Source organism: Antechinus flavipes, chromosome 5, assembly GCF_016432865.1.
Source record: "Antechinus flavipes isolate AdamAnt ecotype Samford, QLD, Australia chromosome 5, AdamAnt_v2, whole genome shotgun sequence".
In the NCBI taxonomy this organism is placed as follows: Eukaryota; Metazoa; Chordata; class Mammalia; order Dasyuromorphia; family Dasyuridae; genus Antechinus; species Antechinus flavipes.
The window spans coordinates 83405301-83423475 of NC_067402.1; the positions used below are offsets into that span (position 1 = coordinate 83405301).

The following is an 18175-nucleotide window of genomic DNA, read 5'->3' on the forward strand; positions in this document are numbered from 1 at the left end:
AGGACTGTGGGGACTGACTGGTGATCACAACATAACATTTTCACTCTTTTTGTTGTTGTTTGCTTGCATTTTGTTTTCTTTCTCATTTTTTTTTCCTTTTTGAGTGATTTTTCTTGTATAGCAAGATAATCCTATAAATATGTATACATATATTGGATTTAACATGTTTAACATAAATTGGATTAGTTGCCATCTAGGAGAAAGGGTGAGAAGAAGGAGGAAAAAGTAGAAGACAAAGTTTTGCAATTTAATTCCACTTTGTAAATAAGGAGAATAAAGGGATTAAGTGAGTAGCCTAAGGTTACAGAAGTCTGCTGATCACTCCCTCACAAAGAATATTCAGTTCCCCCAGCTTCCCAGATACTCTTATTCTTTCCTAATAAATTTTACTCTACTTTCTTTACTGGCTCCCATTCTCTTCCCGCCTTATTAGTACAGGTAAGAGGGTTCCCCAGAGTTATATCTTTGGCCATTTTCTTTGACATCCAAGACTTCAATTATCACTGATGAGATTCGGAGTAACTAGACTGGAAGACAAAGATGGACCCCCCCGAAGCAAACTGGGAAGCATACTGATGGGGATCAGTTTAACCACTGTGGAGGTCAATGGTAGCCCTATTTTGCTATGTTCAGTGGGAAATTCATATTATATCAAATCCAGAGGTTAAATTTCTCCTATAAATCTGTCTAAGGTCTCTTGGTATCTTTCCCCTCTGCCCATTCCCCATACCTGCCAGCTAAGGGCATACTCCAACCTCATGGGGTATCCCTTTCTCTGGGTTAATTGTGAGTTCCACAGAGAACTCGCCCTTTCCACTGTTCAGTGTTAGAAATCCCTTTCCTTGCTATCTACATGCTCTCCCAACTGTACTTCATATTTACCATTCCTGATGTCTACTGTATCTGTTCATTTTATCTGTAACCTCTTTTAAATAAATTTACCTTTTGCCAAAGAGAATGGTCACTGTGAATTCTTCACATAACTGAATCCCAACATTTGGTGTTAAAAATTCCAAACACATCATTTGGAACCAGAAATTGCTATCCTAAATCATATCACGGTCTCTATGCAAATAATTCCCAAATACCTATTCACACACACACTCCTAGTAGTGACTTATCTTTTGGGTTCCAGATACAAGTTTCCAACTAATCAAAGAACTTTTATGCCCCCAAACCTATTGCTCTTTTAAACTCTATTTTTCATCACAGTGGATGAATTGTGGAATTAACAGAATGAAGGCACTCGCCCAGGAATATAAACTTAAACTATACTTTATTATAACAAATAGAATAATAGCTAAAGAGTTACTGCTATTTCCCACTGTGTGGCTCAGAGAAGTGAGCTCTAGGAGAAAAATGAAGGCTTATTATATGATCTCCCAAAAAAGCAGGCGTCACTCACTCCAGTCAAGCAAGCAATCCAAGGGAGAAAGGGCCTTATGGACTGAATAGCAGATTAAATAGTCCCTACAGCAAAAATCCCTGCCACTACTGACCCTCATCCTCATTGGTTGAGGGTCTTACATTCTAAATGTAAGGAAATTGAAGTTTGGCCAATAAGAGCACAGCTGGCCATATCTGGTTTAAGTTGAGGTAGAAGTGAATGTCAGAATAGCAAGAAGGGTGAAGCTTTACTGGATTTTCACAATTGTCTTGAGAGATCCACTCCATCTCCTTCACCACTACTTCTTTATTAGAATTTAAGCACTTCTTTTAAAGATGATGATGGTTTTGAATTCTGTAACTGTTAGCATAATAGCTTTCTAGAGAAATTTAAATTTAGAGGTTTTTTTATTATTGATCTGTATTCTTTTATTTCTGGGTTAGATTTCCATGATTTAGCCAGGTTTTCTCCAATGGGAGAAAAGATCAGTCTGGGGAGACGTATTTAATCTTGTTTTTCCAAGTTGTTCTTTGCTGACAAACACCTTGTCAGATGGAAGATGTCCTTTCCCATACGACTGTACTAAATTTCTTTTTTGCTTTTTCTTACTCTGAGAGTCTCTGATTGTTTTTGTGGATGATACTGTCCCACACAACACAAAGTCCCAAATATCTCAGTCACTATTTTTAATCCCACTTCAGCACCATATCTGGCATCCTTCCCCTCCTCTCCATTACCAGAACCATTCACTAATAAAATACATAGGTTCTCATTCTTTCTACCCATAGATAATATTACAATTGCCCAACAGTGCTTTCTTCCTTTATTCAAACAGTCCTTTACACATCATAGCCCGAATAATCCTCTTTCCAGCACAAACATAGTTGGGTTAATCTGTTCAATAATCAACTTCATAATTTATTTACTATTTATTAAGCAACTACTATATGTCAATCACTCAGTTAAAGGGGATACAAAAAAATTTTTTTAATGGGGATACAAAGACATAACTAAAGCAGAACCGTCTTTTAAAGAATTTATATTCTAATACATGAAAACAGGAATAAGTAAATAAATAAAAGCTATCTATTTATACACAAACACAAAATCAAAACAAAATAATGAAAGAATGGATGACAAGTGAGGGATCAAGATAAAGTTAATGTAGGAGCTGGAACTATAATTGAGCTTTAAAGAAAGCTAGGCATTCCACAAAGTGGAGGAGTACAGGAATCATTCTAGGCAGGAGAATAACTCATCCAAAAAATGGGGGAAGATATCATCCAACATTGAAAAATAAGGAGGTTAATCTGGCAGGACCCTAAAAGATTTGTGGAAAGGCAATGTGAAATAAGCCTGGAAAGGTAAGCTAGAGTATCACGAGATTTAAATACTTTATACATCTGTGGGGAATAGATAAGGTGAAGAACTTACAGGAATGTATGAATTCTTTTTCTGTATTTTATTATTTCTGTGTCTCCCCTATGACCTGTCTATGTGCAGGCTCATATCTACTTGAGCCTTGGCCAGTTAGAAACATATTTACTTAACGTGAACTAATGACATTTATCAATATTTAGTCTATTAGCTGGACCACTGTCTGCTTGATTAAGCCAGGTTTTCTCCAATGGGAGAAAAGATCAGTCTGGGGAGACGTATTTAATCTTGTTTTTCCAAGTTGTTCTTTGCTGACAAACACCTTGTCAGATGGAAGATGTCCTTTCCCATACGACTGTACTAAATTTCTTTTTTGCTTTTTCTTACTCTGAGAGTCTCTGATTGTTTTTGTGGATGATACTGTCCCACACAACACAAAGTCCCAAATATCTCAGTCACTATTTTTAATCCCACTTCAGCACCATATCTGGCATCCTTCCCCTCCTCTCCATTACCAGAACCATTCACTAATAAAATACATAGGTTCTCATTCTTTCTATCCATAGATAATATTACAATTGCCCAACAGTGCTTTCTTCCTTTATTCAAACAGTCCTTTACACATCATAGCCCGAATAATCCTCTTTCCAGCACAAACATAGTTGGGTTAATCTGTTCAATAATCAACTTCATAATTTATTTATTATTTATTAAGCAACTACTATATGTCAATCACTCAGTTAAAGGGGATACAAAAAAAATTTTTAATGGGGATACAAAGACATAACTAAAGCAGAACCGTCTTTTAAAGAATTTATATTCTAATACATGAAAACAGGAATAAGTAAATAAATAAAAGCTATCTATTTATACACAAACACAAAATCAAAACAAAATAATGAAAGAATGGATGACAAGTGAGGGATCAAGATAAAGTTAATGTAGGAGCTGGAACTATAATTGAGCTTTAAAGAAAACTAGGCATTCCACAAAGTGGAGGAGTGCAGGAATCATTCTAGGCAGGAGAATAACTCATCCAAAAAATGGGGGAAGATATCATCCAACATTGAAAAATAAGGAGGTTAATCTGGCAGGACCCTAAAAGATTTGTGGAAAGGCAATGTGAAATAAGCCTGGAAAGGTAAGCTAGAGTATCACGAGATTTAAATACTTTATACATCTGTGGGGAATAGATAAGGTGAAGAACTTACAGGAATGTATGAATTCTTTTTCTGTATTTTATTATTTCTGTGTCTCCCCTATGACCTGTCTATGTGCAGGCTCATATCTACTTGAGCCTTGGCCAGTTAGAAACATATTTACTTAACGTGAACTAATGACATTTATCAATATTTAGTCTATTAGCTGGACCACTGTCTGCTTGATTAAGCCTGAAGGCCTGACTTTCTGTTTCCCAGAAATCAGGAGATTTCAGGGAAACAGAAACCTTCCATTCCAATCTCCCCAAATAGCAACAACCAATTAGATGCCTCCCCCTCCCCTTCTCAATGCTCTCTTACTTGTGATGTAATTTCTTGTATAAAAGCTATGTATCTTTACTACTTCTTTAGCCCTCCTACCGCGAGCTTATCTTGCGATGGGACGGCTCATCCTCCGGAGGTTTTTTTCAATAAACAACTTTTCTGCCTTCTACTGAGGGATCTCTGAGTAGTCATTTTGGGTAAGGGTCTTCTACATCCCTCACACATCCAAACTTTTGGGACAAGAGCTCAATTATCTGACAAAAATTGCTGAGAAAACTGAATAAAAGTTTGGCTAAAACTAGGTATAGAACAACAGCTGACACCGTATACCAAGATAAGGTCAAAATGTGTTCACTATTTAAACATACAAGGTAAAAACAAAAAGCAAATGAGGGGAATATAGAATATTTGACATGTCAGATCTAGATAAGAATTTGGGATCAAAGGAGATGGAGAGCATTACAAATTATAAAATGGATAATTTTGATTACATTAGGTTACATTAAAAAGATTTTTGTACAAATAAAACCAATGCAGTTAAGATTAGGGGAGAAAGCAAAAAACTGGGGGGATATTTTTACAGCAAGCCTCTCTGACAAAGCCCCATTTCTCAAATATATAGAGAACTGAGTCATTCCCAATACATAAATGGTCAAAGGACATGAACAGGCAGTTTTCAGAAGGAAAAAATAATCAAAGTTATCTATAGTCATATGAAAAATGCTCTAGGGAAGCATAACCAAGATGGTAAAGACAGGGACCTTTCTGAGTTCTCCCCAAAACTTCTCCATATAACTTTAAATAATGACTAACCAAATTCTAGAGCAGCAGAACCCACAAAAAATCAGTGTAAAATAATTTTCCAGCCCCAGCAATTTAGAAGGTCGGCAGGAAAGGTCTATTGCATCAGGATGAGTGGAGTTCAGTCAGCCCTGCAAACCAGGAGCAGGCCTCCAGGTGATTGAATCAGTGGCAGCATTAGAAATTTCCAGACCTCTCAGCCAAAAGACTCCAAAGATAATTTAGAAGGTCAGCACAAAAGTTCTATTGTACCAAAGGGAGTGTGCAGCAAAGGTCAGCACAAGATGCATAATCACAGCCCGACTTACCAACAAACCAGAAGCAGGCCTTGGGAGGCACTGAATTAGAAGTGCCAGCAGCTGTATGGGGAGGTCTCAACTTATAGAAGATAAGAGTTGAATAGAAGAAGATTAAAGCACCTCTTTGTTAGCACTGAGGCAGGACTCTGTTGTGTAGCTAAAACTCCTGTTGCAGTCTTGGATGTGAATCCAAAGGTGAGGAGGAACAAAACTGAGTTTGCTGTCACAGTGGAACTAGGAAGAAAAGAATTGCTTGTGATCACTCACAGACCAGCTCATAGTCTAGGGAAGTAGTAAACACCTCTCCTTAGATCACACTACCTTGAAAGAACTGAAAACTTAAGATCCCTAGAAATACCTCTTCAAACAGCTGCACAAAACTGTAGAAGCTTAGGACAATGCGTCCTCCAGCCTGAAAACAGAACCCTACACATCAAAAAATGAACTAAAAGTCAAGAAATAGGCTGGAGGACTGAGCAAATAATGGGAAAAAAAAATTCGGACCTTAGAAAATTACTATGGTGACACTGAGACCAAAACCCACATTTTAAGATAACAAAGTCAAAGCTCCTATATCCAAAGCCTCCAAGAAAAATATGTATTGGTCTCAGGTCATTGGAGAGAACAAAAAGGATTTTGAAAATCAAAAAGGAAAGGTGGGAAAAAAATGGGAAGAGAAATGAGAGTGATGCAAGAAAATCAGGAAAAATGAGTGAAGACAATTCCAAAAAACTCATGATGAAAAAATATTATCCATATCCACATAAAGAAATATGGGATCTGAATACAGATTGAAGCATACTCTTTTCATTTTTTTTTCTTTTTCTAAAGTTTCTCCTTTTTGTTCTAATTCATCTTTCACAACATAACTAAAATGGAAATGTTTAATTTGACCATACATGGTTATTCATGAAATGAATAAAATGAAACCCATTTCAGATTGCTTGCTTTCTGGGGGAGGGAGAGAAGAGGAAAGGAGGGGAAAAAATGGAAATCAAAATCTTATAAAAGCAAATGTTAATTGTGGTATATGAATATTATGTAATATTATTGTCCTGTAAGAAATGACCAGCAGGATGATTTCAGAAAGGCCTGGAGAGACTTACATGAACTGATGCTGAGTGAAATGAGCAGGACCAGAAGATTATTATATACTTCAACAACAATCCTATATAATGATTAATTCTGATGGACTTGACCATCTTCAACAATGAGATGAACCAAATCATTCCAATAGAGCAATAATGAATTGAACCAGCTACACCCAACGAAAGAACTCTGGGAGATGACTAAGAGAACCCCTACAAAGAATTCCCAATTCCTCTATTTTTGTCCACCTGCATTTTTTATTTCCTTCACAGGCTAATTGTACATATTTCAAAGTCCAATTCTTTTTGTACATCAAAATAACTGTTTGGACATGTATACATGTATTGTATTTAATTTATACTTTAACATATTTAACATGTATTAGTCAACCTGCCATTTGGGGGAGGAGGGGAAAAGTTGGAACAAAAGGTTTTGCAATGGTCAATGCTGAAAAATTACCTATGCATGTATCTTTTAAATAAAAAGCTATAACTAAAAAAAAGATAAATATTACCAAAAAAAGTAAATGTTAAAACTTAGTTCTGCATGCAATTGGAAAACAAAATACTACTAAGTAGAGGGGAAAGAAAAGAAAAATGAGTCAAAAGCTTGATAAAGGAGACAAAAAATACTGAAGAAAATTTCAGACTTAAAAAACTGATTAGGTCAAATGATAAAGGAGAGACAAAAAGCCAATGAGAAGAATGCCTTAAAAATCAAAACTAGCCAAATAGAATGAGAAGCAGAAAAGTACTCCTTAAAAAGTACAACTGGCCAAATAGAAAAGGAAGTACAGAAATTCAATGAAAAAAATAATTCCTTAAAAATTAGAACTGAGCAAATAGAAGCTAATGACTTCAAAAGAAATTAAGAAACATTCAAACAAAACCAAAATAATGAAAAAAATACTAGACAATGTAAAATATCTCAATGGAAAAACAAGTGACTTGGAACATAGATCCAGGAGAGATAATTTTTAAATTATTGGACTATCTAAAATCTATGATCAAAAAAAGAGCCTAGACATAATTTTTCAAAAAATTATCAAGGAAAACTACCCAGATAGTAAAAATATAAATTAAAAAGAATCCAATAACCACCTTCTGAAAAAGATCACAAAATAAAAACTCCCAAGAATATTATAGTCACGTTCTAGAGCTCCCAGCTCAAGGAAGAAACATTGCAAGCCACCAGAAAGAAATGAAAATTCAAGTATTGTGGAGCCACAGTCAAGATAACACAATATTTAACAGTTTCTACATTAAAGGTTCAGAGGGCATAAAAGATGATATTCCAGAGGGCAAGCTGTAGGATCACAAGAATCACATACCCAGCAAAATTGAATATAATCTTTTAGGGAAGGAAAATGGATATTCAATGAAATAAAGGACTTTCAAACCTTTTTTTTTTTTTTTTGGTAATTTATTTATTTATTTATTGCTATTCCTTTTTGGTAATGGCTTTTTATTTTTCAAAATAGATACAAAGATAATGTTCAACATTCATTCTTGCAAAACGCTATGTTCTAAATTTTTCTCCCTCCCCATCTCCCCCTTCCCCTAAACAGAAAAGTAATCCCATATAGATTAAACATGTGCAATTCTCCTAAACCTACTTCCACATTTATCTTGCTGCACATGAAAAATCAAGATCAAAAGGAGGAAAAAATGAGAAAGAAAAAAAACAAACAACAACAACAAAGGTGGAAATACTATGTCGCGATCCACATTCATTCAGTACTGTTAGACCTCTCTGGGCGCATATGGCTCTCTCCATCACAAATCTACTGGAATTGGCCTGAAATCACCTCACTGTTGAAAAAAGCCACCTCTATGAGTTGGTCATCACATAATCTTGCTGTTGCTGTGTACAATGTTCTCTTGGTTCTACCGACTCCACTTAACATCACTTCATGTAAATGTCTCCTGGCCTTTCTGAAATCAGCCTGCTGATCGTGTTATAGAATGGCAATATTTCATAACACTCATATGCCATAATTTTTTCAGCCATTCCCCAAGTGATGGGGATCTACTCAGTTTCTAGTTTTTTGCTACTACAAAAAGGACTACTACAAACATTTTTGTATATATGGGTCCTTTTTCCTTTACTTTCAAATATTCTTGATGAAAAAAAAGATCAGAAATTAAGAGAAAATTTGATTTTCAAATACAAGACTCAAGAGAAGCATAAAATAGTAAACAGAGAAGGGAAATCATAAAAGCCTTAATAAGGTTTACTATTTACACTGCTACATGAGAAGAGGATACTTGTAATCCTAAAAACTTTCTCATTATTAGGGCATTAGGAGTATATATGGACAAAAGGGACAGATATGAATTGAATAAATGATGAAACCAAAAACAAAAATTAAGAAGTGAGAGAGGAATGTAAGAGAATAAAGGGACAGGGAGAGTAAAATGGAGCAAATTATCTCATATAGAAGAGACAAAAAAAAAAGTTTTTATAGTAGAGGGGAAGGGGGGGAGTGAGTAAATCTTACTCTTCAAAATTGACGCAAAGAAGAAATGCATATACACTCAATTGGGTATAGAAAAATACATTATCCTACAGGAAAGTAGGCAGAGAAGGGAATGGGGTTGAGGGATGTTAGAAGGGAGGGCAGACTGAGGGAGAGTAGTCAACAAAAACACACTTTTGAGGTGGGACAGTATAAGAGAAAAGAATAAATAGAGGGGGAAATAGGATGGAGAGAAACAGAGCAATAGCAATTGAAAAAAATTTGAATCAGGTTTCTCTGATAAATGTCTCACTCAAACAGAACTGAGTAAAAATTTAAAAATAAGAGCTATTCTCCACAAATGATCAAAAGATATAATTTTTAAAAGATATAAACAATTTTCAGATAAGTAATAATCAAAGTAATAACTATATTAAAAAAAAAGTTCTATCTTATTGACTGGAGGAACTCAAATTAAAACAATTCTCAGGTACCACCTCTTAGCTATTACATTAGCTAATAGAGCAGCAAAGGAAATTACAAATGTTGGAGGGGATATGGAAAAAATGAAACAATACTGTTTCATTGATGGAGTTGTAAATTGATTCAACCATTTTGTAGAATAATTTGGAACTTTGTCCAAAGAGTAATGCCACTACTAGAACTGCATTCTCAAAGAGCCAAAAAACAAAAATGGACCTACATAGAGAAAAATACTCATAACAGTTATTTTTGGGAAGCAAAGATTAGAGATTGAGGAGATGCCCACCAACTGGGGAATAGCTGAACAAAATGTGATATTTAACTGTGATAGAATACTACTGTACTATAAGAAAGAATGAGATTTCAGAAAAACCTGGAAAAGACTTACATGTACTGATGATGAATGAAATGAGCAGAACCAGAACATTCATTGTACACAATAGCAGCAACATTGTGCAATGATCAACTTTGACAGACTTTGCTCTTCTCAGTTAAGATAAGGATTCATCTCAAGACAATTCCAAAAGCCTCATGATGGAAAATGCTATCCACATCTAGAGAAAGAACTATAAAATCTGAATGTATATTGAAGTACACTATTTTCACTTTTTTTTCTTTCTTTTTTCACAACATGATTAATGTAGAAATGTTTAACATGCTTGTACATGTATAACCTATATCAGATCACTTGGCATCTTAGAGAGAGGGAAAGAGAAAAATTTTTAAAAAATGGAATTCAAAATCTCATAAAAGTGAATTATCTTTACATGTAATTGGAAAAAATAAACTATTAAATGGGGAGAGGGGATAGGGAAGAGGGGAGAGAACAGGATGCTCTCAGAAAAACCTGGAAAAGACTTCCATAAGCTGATACAAAGTGAAATGCACTGTGTACAAAGTAACAACAACATTGTAAGATGGTAGGCTATGAATGACTTAGCTATTCTCAGCAATACAGTGAATGATTTAAGACAATTCTGAAAAAACTTATGATGAAAAAATGCTTCCCATACCCAAATAATTCATGGTATCTGAATGAAGGTTGAAATATACTTTCAAAAATTGTCTTTATTTTTCTTGAGATTTGATGTTTTTTGTTTGTAGTTCTTTTTGGTCTGTTTTCCTTCACATGACAATTATGAAAATGTTTTATTTAACTGCACATGTATAGCTTGTATAAAATTGCTTGCCTTCTCAATGGGGTGGGGGAGAAGGGAATGAAGCAAGGAAGAGAATTTGGAATTCAAAGTTTTTAAAATAAATTAAAATTGTTATACATGTAATGGGAAAATTAAAATACTAAATAAAAATTCTTTTTTACTTGTTTCCTCAATAGTAATTTTTTTTCAAATTCTCATAAAGATCGATTTTAAGATTCATTTCTGTAAGATTTTGTGTTCCAATTTTTTTTCTCCCTCTTCCCAAAACACCAATCTGATATGAGTTGAACATGTACAATCCTTTAAACAATTTTTAAAAAATATTCTAAATCACTATTGATTAGAGAAATTCAAATTTGAGGTACCACCTACCTCACATCTATCAAATTAGCTAACAAAATAGAAAAGGAAAATGACAAATGTTAGAGATGCAAAAAAAAAAAAAAAAAAAAAAAAAACTGAGACACTAAAGCACTGTTAGTAGAATTGTGTATTAATCTAACCATTTTGGAAGGCAATTTGGATCTATGTCCAAAGGATTATAAATTATGCACACCCTTTGACTCAACAACAGTTAGTTGCTGTCCATTCTCTAAGAGGACCAAAATTAGATCACTATGTTAGAGTCAAGTTATGGTGTGTGTCCAACTGCAGCTGATCAAACCAATTTGAGCTCAGAATGTCTTATCACAGGTCTTTGAACATTTGGGGTAAATTCTCTAAATCATTAATACCACTACTAGGAATATATCGCAGTTTTTTTTTTTTTTTTAAAGGACCTAAACGTTACACACATATACACACACATACATGTGTGTATATAGAATATACATATATATAAATTTTCTTTTTATTGTTTTTTTTGGAGGGGGGAGTGGAACAGTCTATTCTCTTTTGCAACATGACTAACAGGGAACATGTGTAATCTATATCAAAAGTGCTTAACGTCTCAAGGACAGGGAAAGAGAATTGTAAACTCAAAATATTAAAAAACAAATGTTAAAAATTGTTTTCACATGTTTTGGAAGAAATGTTTTTTTTTAATTGAAATATTAAACAGAGAAGCCTGCATTTGACCCTTTGGCATTTGGGAGCCGCTCCCTTACTGAGGTACTTACTGATCAACTTACTGATGTGATTAGACCTATGTTTGAGGACTATCACTTTGGCTGGTGTGTGGATGGATTGGAAGAGAGATTAGAAATAGAGATCAATTAGGATGTTACTAGAAAGGCCAGGTAGAGGTTATAGCACATAAGCTACAATGAAGACTGAGTGAAGAGAAAGGAATGAAGGCAAAAGATAATGATATAGCAAGTTAGAATGGATGACAGAAATTGCAAAGCCTGAGTAATAGGACCAATAAGTGGTTTTCCAAATATGGAAATAGGTTTAACATGTACAAACTATATCTCTGATTGTTTGCTGTCTTGGGGATGGAAGGAAGAGAGGAAAGGAGAAAAAATGGGAGATGCAAAATCTTACAAAAATGAATGCTGAAAACTATCTTTACATGTATTTGGAAAATAAAATACAATTGAGAAAAAAAAAAAAAGTGGTCCTCAACAGAAAAACAACTTAGGAAAAAGGTAAGGGTTGAGGAGAAAAGAGTTTGAGTTTGTTAAACATGTTGAATTTGAGATGTCTTTATACAGACTATCCTGGAGCATCTAGATAGGTAGAGTTGTGGATAATGGATAGAGCACTAGAACAGAGTTCAAATTTGACCTCAGACATTAACTGTGTGTCCCTGGACAAGTCATTTAACTATTGCCCACATAAAATTGAAGAAGGAAATAGTAAACCATTCTAGGATGTTTACCAAGAAAACCCCCATCAACAGTTTGTCTCAGGGACCCAATTAGAGAGGAATGAATGAACAACAAACTCATAACAATCCTGGGGAAATCAAGAATGCTTTCCAGTGGGTGTCATATGACCTAGGCATAAAGAATGAGATTATAAATAAATTAGAGGAATATAGGATAGTTTATCTCTTAGACTTGTGGAGGAGAAAGAAATTTGTGACCAAAGATGAACTAGAGACCATTACTGATCACAAAATAGAAAATTTTGATTATATCAAATTTAAAAGCCTTTGTACAAACAAAACTAATGCAAACAAGATTAGAAGGGAAGCAACAAACTGGGAAAACATCTTCACAGTTAAAGGTTCTGATAAAGGCCTCATTTCCAAAATATATAGAGAACTGACTCTAATTTATAAGAAATCAAGCCATTCTCCAATTGATAAATGGTCAAAGGTTATGAACAATTTTCAGATGATGAAATTGAAACCATTACCACTCATATGAAAGAGTGTTCCAAATCATTATTGATCAGAGAAATGCAAATTAAGACAACTCTGAGATACCACTACACACCTGTCAGATTGGCTAAGATGACAGGAAAAAATAATGATGAATGTTGGAGGGGATGTGGGAAAACTGGGACACTGATGCATTGTTGGTGGAGTTGTGAACGAATCCAACCATTCTGGAGAGCAATCTGGAATTATGCCCAAAAAGTTATCAAATTGTGCATACCCTTTGATCCAGCAATGTTTCTATTGGGCTTATATCCCAAAGAAATACTAAAGAAGGGAAAGGGACCTGTAATGTGCCAAAATGTTTGTGGCAGCCCTGTTTGTAGTGGCTAGAAACTGGAAATTGAATGGATGCCCATCAATTGGAGAATGGCTGGGTAAATTGTGGTATATGACCAGCAGGATGAATAAATACAGAGAGGCTTGGCGAGACTTACATGAACTGATGCTAAGTGAAATGAGCAGAACCAGGAGATCATTATACACTTCGACAACGATATTGTATGAAGATGTATTCTGATGGAAGTGGACTTCTTTGACAAAGAGATCTAACTGAGTTTCAATTGATAAATGATGGACAGAAGCAGCTACACCCAAAGAAAGAACACTGGGAAACGAATGTGAACTATCTGCATCTTTGTTTTTCTTCCCGGGTTATTTATACCTTCTGAATCCAATTCTCCCTGTGCAACAAGAGAACTGTTCAGTTCTGCAAACATATATTGTATCTAGGATATACTGCAACATATCTAACATATATAGGATTGCTTGCCATCTAGGGGAGGGAGGGAGAGGAAAAATCGGAACAGAAATGAGTGCAAGGGATAATGTTGTAAAAAAAAATTATCCTGGCATGGATTCTGTCAATATAAAGTTATTATTAAATAAAATAAATAATAATAATAATAATAATAATTTTTTTAAAAAGAAAAAAAACTATCAAGAAAGCCATATTAACTGATTATTGTGTTTGTAAAGGAGAACAGTGTATAAGAGATTGGAAAGGTAGACTGGAGACAAACTGTGAATGAGCAAACTATTCAGTTTATTGAGTAAAGACTGTGGCAAGACCAGACACGTTCTTAAGGAGTACATTTGGTGAGCTGTGTGAATGGGAAGTGGAATGGAGAAACATTTGAGACCTGAAGGTCAATTAGAATTGTAGAGATGATAAAAGCCTGAACTAAAGTGGCAGTTGTATAAACATGAAGGAAGGGAGTCAAATTTGAGACATGATGTAGAGTTAGAAATCACAAAGCTTGGCAACTGATTGCAGATGGATGGTGATGACAAAATGAGAAGTAAAGGATAATGCCAAGGTGACTGGATGGCAGTATCTTGATAAATAATAATAGCATTTATAATAGTGTATAGCCTACTAAACACTTTACAATATTGTCTTATTTATTTGAAGGTAGGACTTATTATGATTACCACTTAACAGTAGAGGAAACTGGAGCAAACAAGCTAAGTGACTTGCCCAAGGTCACACAGTAATTCATTAACCACTAATTAAGCACTTACTTTTGAGCACCCGGAAAAAAGACAGTCCCTGCTCCCAAGGATCTTACAATCTAATGAGGAGGCAATAAATATATACATATACATACAAAAATACAAAATAAATAGGAAATAAGTAAGAGGGAAAGCAGGGAATTAAAAGGAATAGGGAAAGTTTCCAGAAGGTTGAGACTTAAAGGAAGCCAGGGCAGTGATGGAATCCTGAGATCCCAACATAGACCCTTGGAAAATAAATGCCCAAAGGCAAGGTACAGCCTGGAAGCCAAAGCATATGGTGACAGAGTTGGGAGTAAACCTGGAAAGGTAGGTGGGGACTAGCTTTTGAGTGCCACATTATTTTGTATTTGTTCTAGGGGACAGTAATAGGCCCCTAGAGTTTATGAAGTAGTGGAGTTACATTAACAGCAAGGAATGAGGTGATGAGGGCTTACATGAGAGTGATGGCAAATATCAGAAGAGAAGGAGGTTTACCAGTAGATATCGACAAACCTTGGCAATATACAGGATACGGGGTTGAGAGACAGTGAATGTCTGAGGCTGAATTTGAACACAAGTCTTCCTGACTCCTTGCTCAGTCAATCTTGCCACCTAATTGCTCCTGAGCAGAAATGGCTCTCCAAAGAAATGAATAAGCTTGGCAGGAAAATGAATGAGTTCTGCTTTGGACAGCTCAAAATGTCCAAAAGGCATATGTGCAAGTAATATATATATATATATATATATGTGTGTGTGTGTTGCTATACAATCATATCAGACCCTTCCTGAGCCCATTTTGTTGCATTGATTTTGGTTTTGATTTGGTTTGGTTTTTTGGCAAAGAGTCGTTTGCCATTAGCTTCTCCAGTTCATTTTACAGATGAGGAACCCGAGGAAAGCAAAATCAGGTGACTTGCCCAGGATTACACAGCTAGTAAGTGTATAAATCCAGATTTGAACTCAGGAATAGGAGTCTTCCAGAACACCAACTAGCTGCCCAAAAGTAGCGAGTTTTATTATTTCTATTTGTATGCCCAGATGCCTGGTCCAGAGTAGCTACATAATAAATGTTTGTTGACTGTTTAATTTAAACCCCATCTCTGTGAATTCTACATTTTAGCCAAAAAGAACCACTCTGCAGTCTGGCACCCACCCCCACTCCAACTTGGCTGCATTCTACTTGGGTACCTTTGCTCATGCTGCTATCCCACTCCCCACCCCCACAAAGTTTCCCTAACTTGTTGCATCCTTTAAAGCCCAACTCAACCGTCTGCTCCAACTAGAAGTCATTCCAGATCCCCAAACAAGCATTAACAGTATTACTCCTCAAATTCCACACTGCACTTTGTCTTGCAACTTTAATGCAATTCCAGCTGTTTAGGGTTGTATCCTCTATTAGACTATAAATTCCAGGAGGAAATGGACCAAGCTTAATCTAAACTTTGTATCTTAAAATTATAGCTTTGCTACTCTACACACAGTTAAGCCTGATATTTATTGTACTGAAGATATTTTAAAAAGCAATCACAGTTTGATGTCAAAGTTGCAAAAAATACCTAATGTTTGTTCCCTTAAAAAGTTATGTTCTTCTAATTGCCACCTCTACAAACAAAAATTTCTTAACTTTGAGATGCAAAAAAACACTTAAAATGTGGCTTAATTAAGACCGAAAGCAAGGATTATAATAAAAGCATACTTGCTGTCTGTAAAATGCAATGCACAGAAATTCTCCGATTCTAATGGAATTACTTCATAACTTCAAACTGTCAGTTTTAAAATCCTAGTGTTCAAGAGTTTTTAATGTCCTCTTTAAATCTATCATAGAAGAATGTTGCATCACTACTGATATAAACAGCTCCTCACCTATGATGACAACATAGAAACCATTGATTGCCATTCCTAGGAAGTGCCAACTAAAACTATTTTCGGTTGGTTTTGACCTTCCCCTACAGGGCAATGAGAATAGTAAAGCTAAATAAAACTCAAACCAAATTACTTCTCTTGCTGCTCTTTTTAAAATAGCTTAATAGATCGCTCTAAAACAGCAAAATGCTATTAAGAAGGCCCAAGACCGATGCAGCCAAATCACTTCCTTCTGACCCTTTTTAAAAAACTCACATCTTCCCTCTAAAAACAGCAAAACGAAAGGAAGCCGGCCTCTTAGTGACTAGAAGTTTTTTCCATCTGATTGAAAACTTAAGACAGTGGAACCAGCCGTGCAATGACTAACAACAAAGAGGAAGCCCCAGTTTTTGGGAAGGGGGGGGGAATTGGGGGAGGGGGGCGGAACAAATGGGGCCAGCGACCTCCGGCCAAGGGCCGGCACACCGACCATCACCTTCGGGGTGGGGCCTCAGGTGTCTCCAAGGGGAAAGCACTGATGGGCGAGGGAACCTAGGGCACGAGTTCAGGGGCCCCAAGCCCCCGAGCCCGAAGCCGGCACACGCGGGGCGTGGTTGGGGATGTTACACACTCCTGGGGAAGGAGAACGGGGGACAGGAGGGAAGAGGGGCAAAGAGGGAGAGGGGGAGAAGCGGCCGAGAGAAGAGGCAGGTCTCTTACCTTCCTACTTGCACCTCCAAGGGACACCTTGGGCCTGGTTTTGAACTCCCCTTCAAAGCTAAACATCTTTACAGCTTATCCCATCTAGGAGGAGGTGGGTGCGACCCCCGCACGGCCTGGAGGGTCGGGGGGGGGCGGGGAGGAGAGGGCAGGTGTGGCCGCGGGGGCTGGGGAAGGCAGAGAGAGGGGGTAGCGGACCCCAGCTCAGCTCGCCCAGCCCAAGACCCGATACGAGGATACGAGAGGACGGGCTGTGGCTGCCTAGCGAGGGGGCTGGGTCAGGGAGCCGGGACTCCCACCTCTCTCTCTCTGCCCTCTGGGACCGCTGGGGGGCGGCCGAAGGAAATTGGGGGGGGGGTCGGGGGAGAGTGAGCGCGCTAAAGGGTAGTAACGGTGACCCGGGCTGAGGGCGCCTCTCTTCCCTCCCTCGTCCCCGGCCGCCACCGTAGCCACCACCACTATAGGTCACCACCGAGGCCGCGGGGCACCCAGACCCGAGGTGGCGGACTCCCGAAGCCGCACTAGGAAGCAGCCGGCTTGGGAAAGAAGATGGCCGCCGACTGCAGTTCCCGTCCGCGGCCCCGCGGCCCGGCGAGCGAGCGCGCCCCCGCCATCGATGACAACGGCGATCCTCGCACCGCGCAGGCCAAAGGAATCGACCCGGCGAGAGCACGTCCCAGGCGTGCGCGTCCCCGGGAGGCACGTAAGGGGCTGAAGCCCTCGACCAGAACCGTGGGCTCGTGCTAGCACCTCTGACACGTGGAAACGGGAGCCGGCTTTTCTGAGCCTGGGGTCCTCAAGGTCAGGATCCTCTTGGTTCCATCGGTTCTGTTTTACCCGTGTTCGGGCCTCACTTCCCATCTGTGTCTCACACAGTGTCCCAAAAGTCTTGGTGCAGTTGTAAGCCTTTTGGGAAACTTTCTATACTGGATTAAGTCAAGGTCCCCAAACCATATATATGGACCGATAGATGGGTATACATGTATGGATGGCTATGGATGGACGGGTGGATATATGCATATAGACAGATAGATGGATATTATATATACATATGTGTACATAGAGGTGTGCCTGCTTTTACATATATCGTATATAAATATACATATGTATAAAGATATATATTGTGTGTATTGCACAAATTTGCATATGCCTGGGATGCTTGTATATGTGCGCATGTGCTTATTTATACTGTTCATATATACATTGAGTGTATACATATAAATATGTCCGTATCCTTAATTTTATGTTTAAT

The 18175-nt window shown here is 37.3% G+C and overlaps 1 protein-coding gene across 2 annotated transcripts in view; it reads right to left on the reverse strand.

Moving 5' to 3' along the window:
• The window catches only part of UBE3C (ubiquitin protein ligase E3C), a 176253-nt gene extending 159231 nt beyond the window's left edge, over window positions 1-17022 (reverse strand). For both annotated transcript variants that reach the window (XM_051963013.1, XM_051963012.1), the window contains exon 1: window positions 16924-17022. In XM_051963013.1, the coding sequence (XP_051818973.1) occupies window positions 16924-16989 (66 nt within the window). In that variant the 5' untranslated portion in view covers window positions 16990-17022. The remainder of the gene's footprint in view (window positions 1-16923) is intronic.
• Window positions 17023-18175: the final 1153 nt, after the last annotated feature.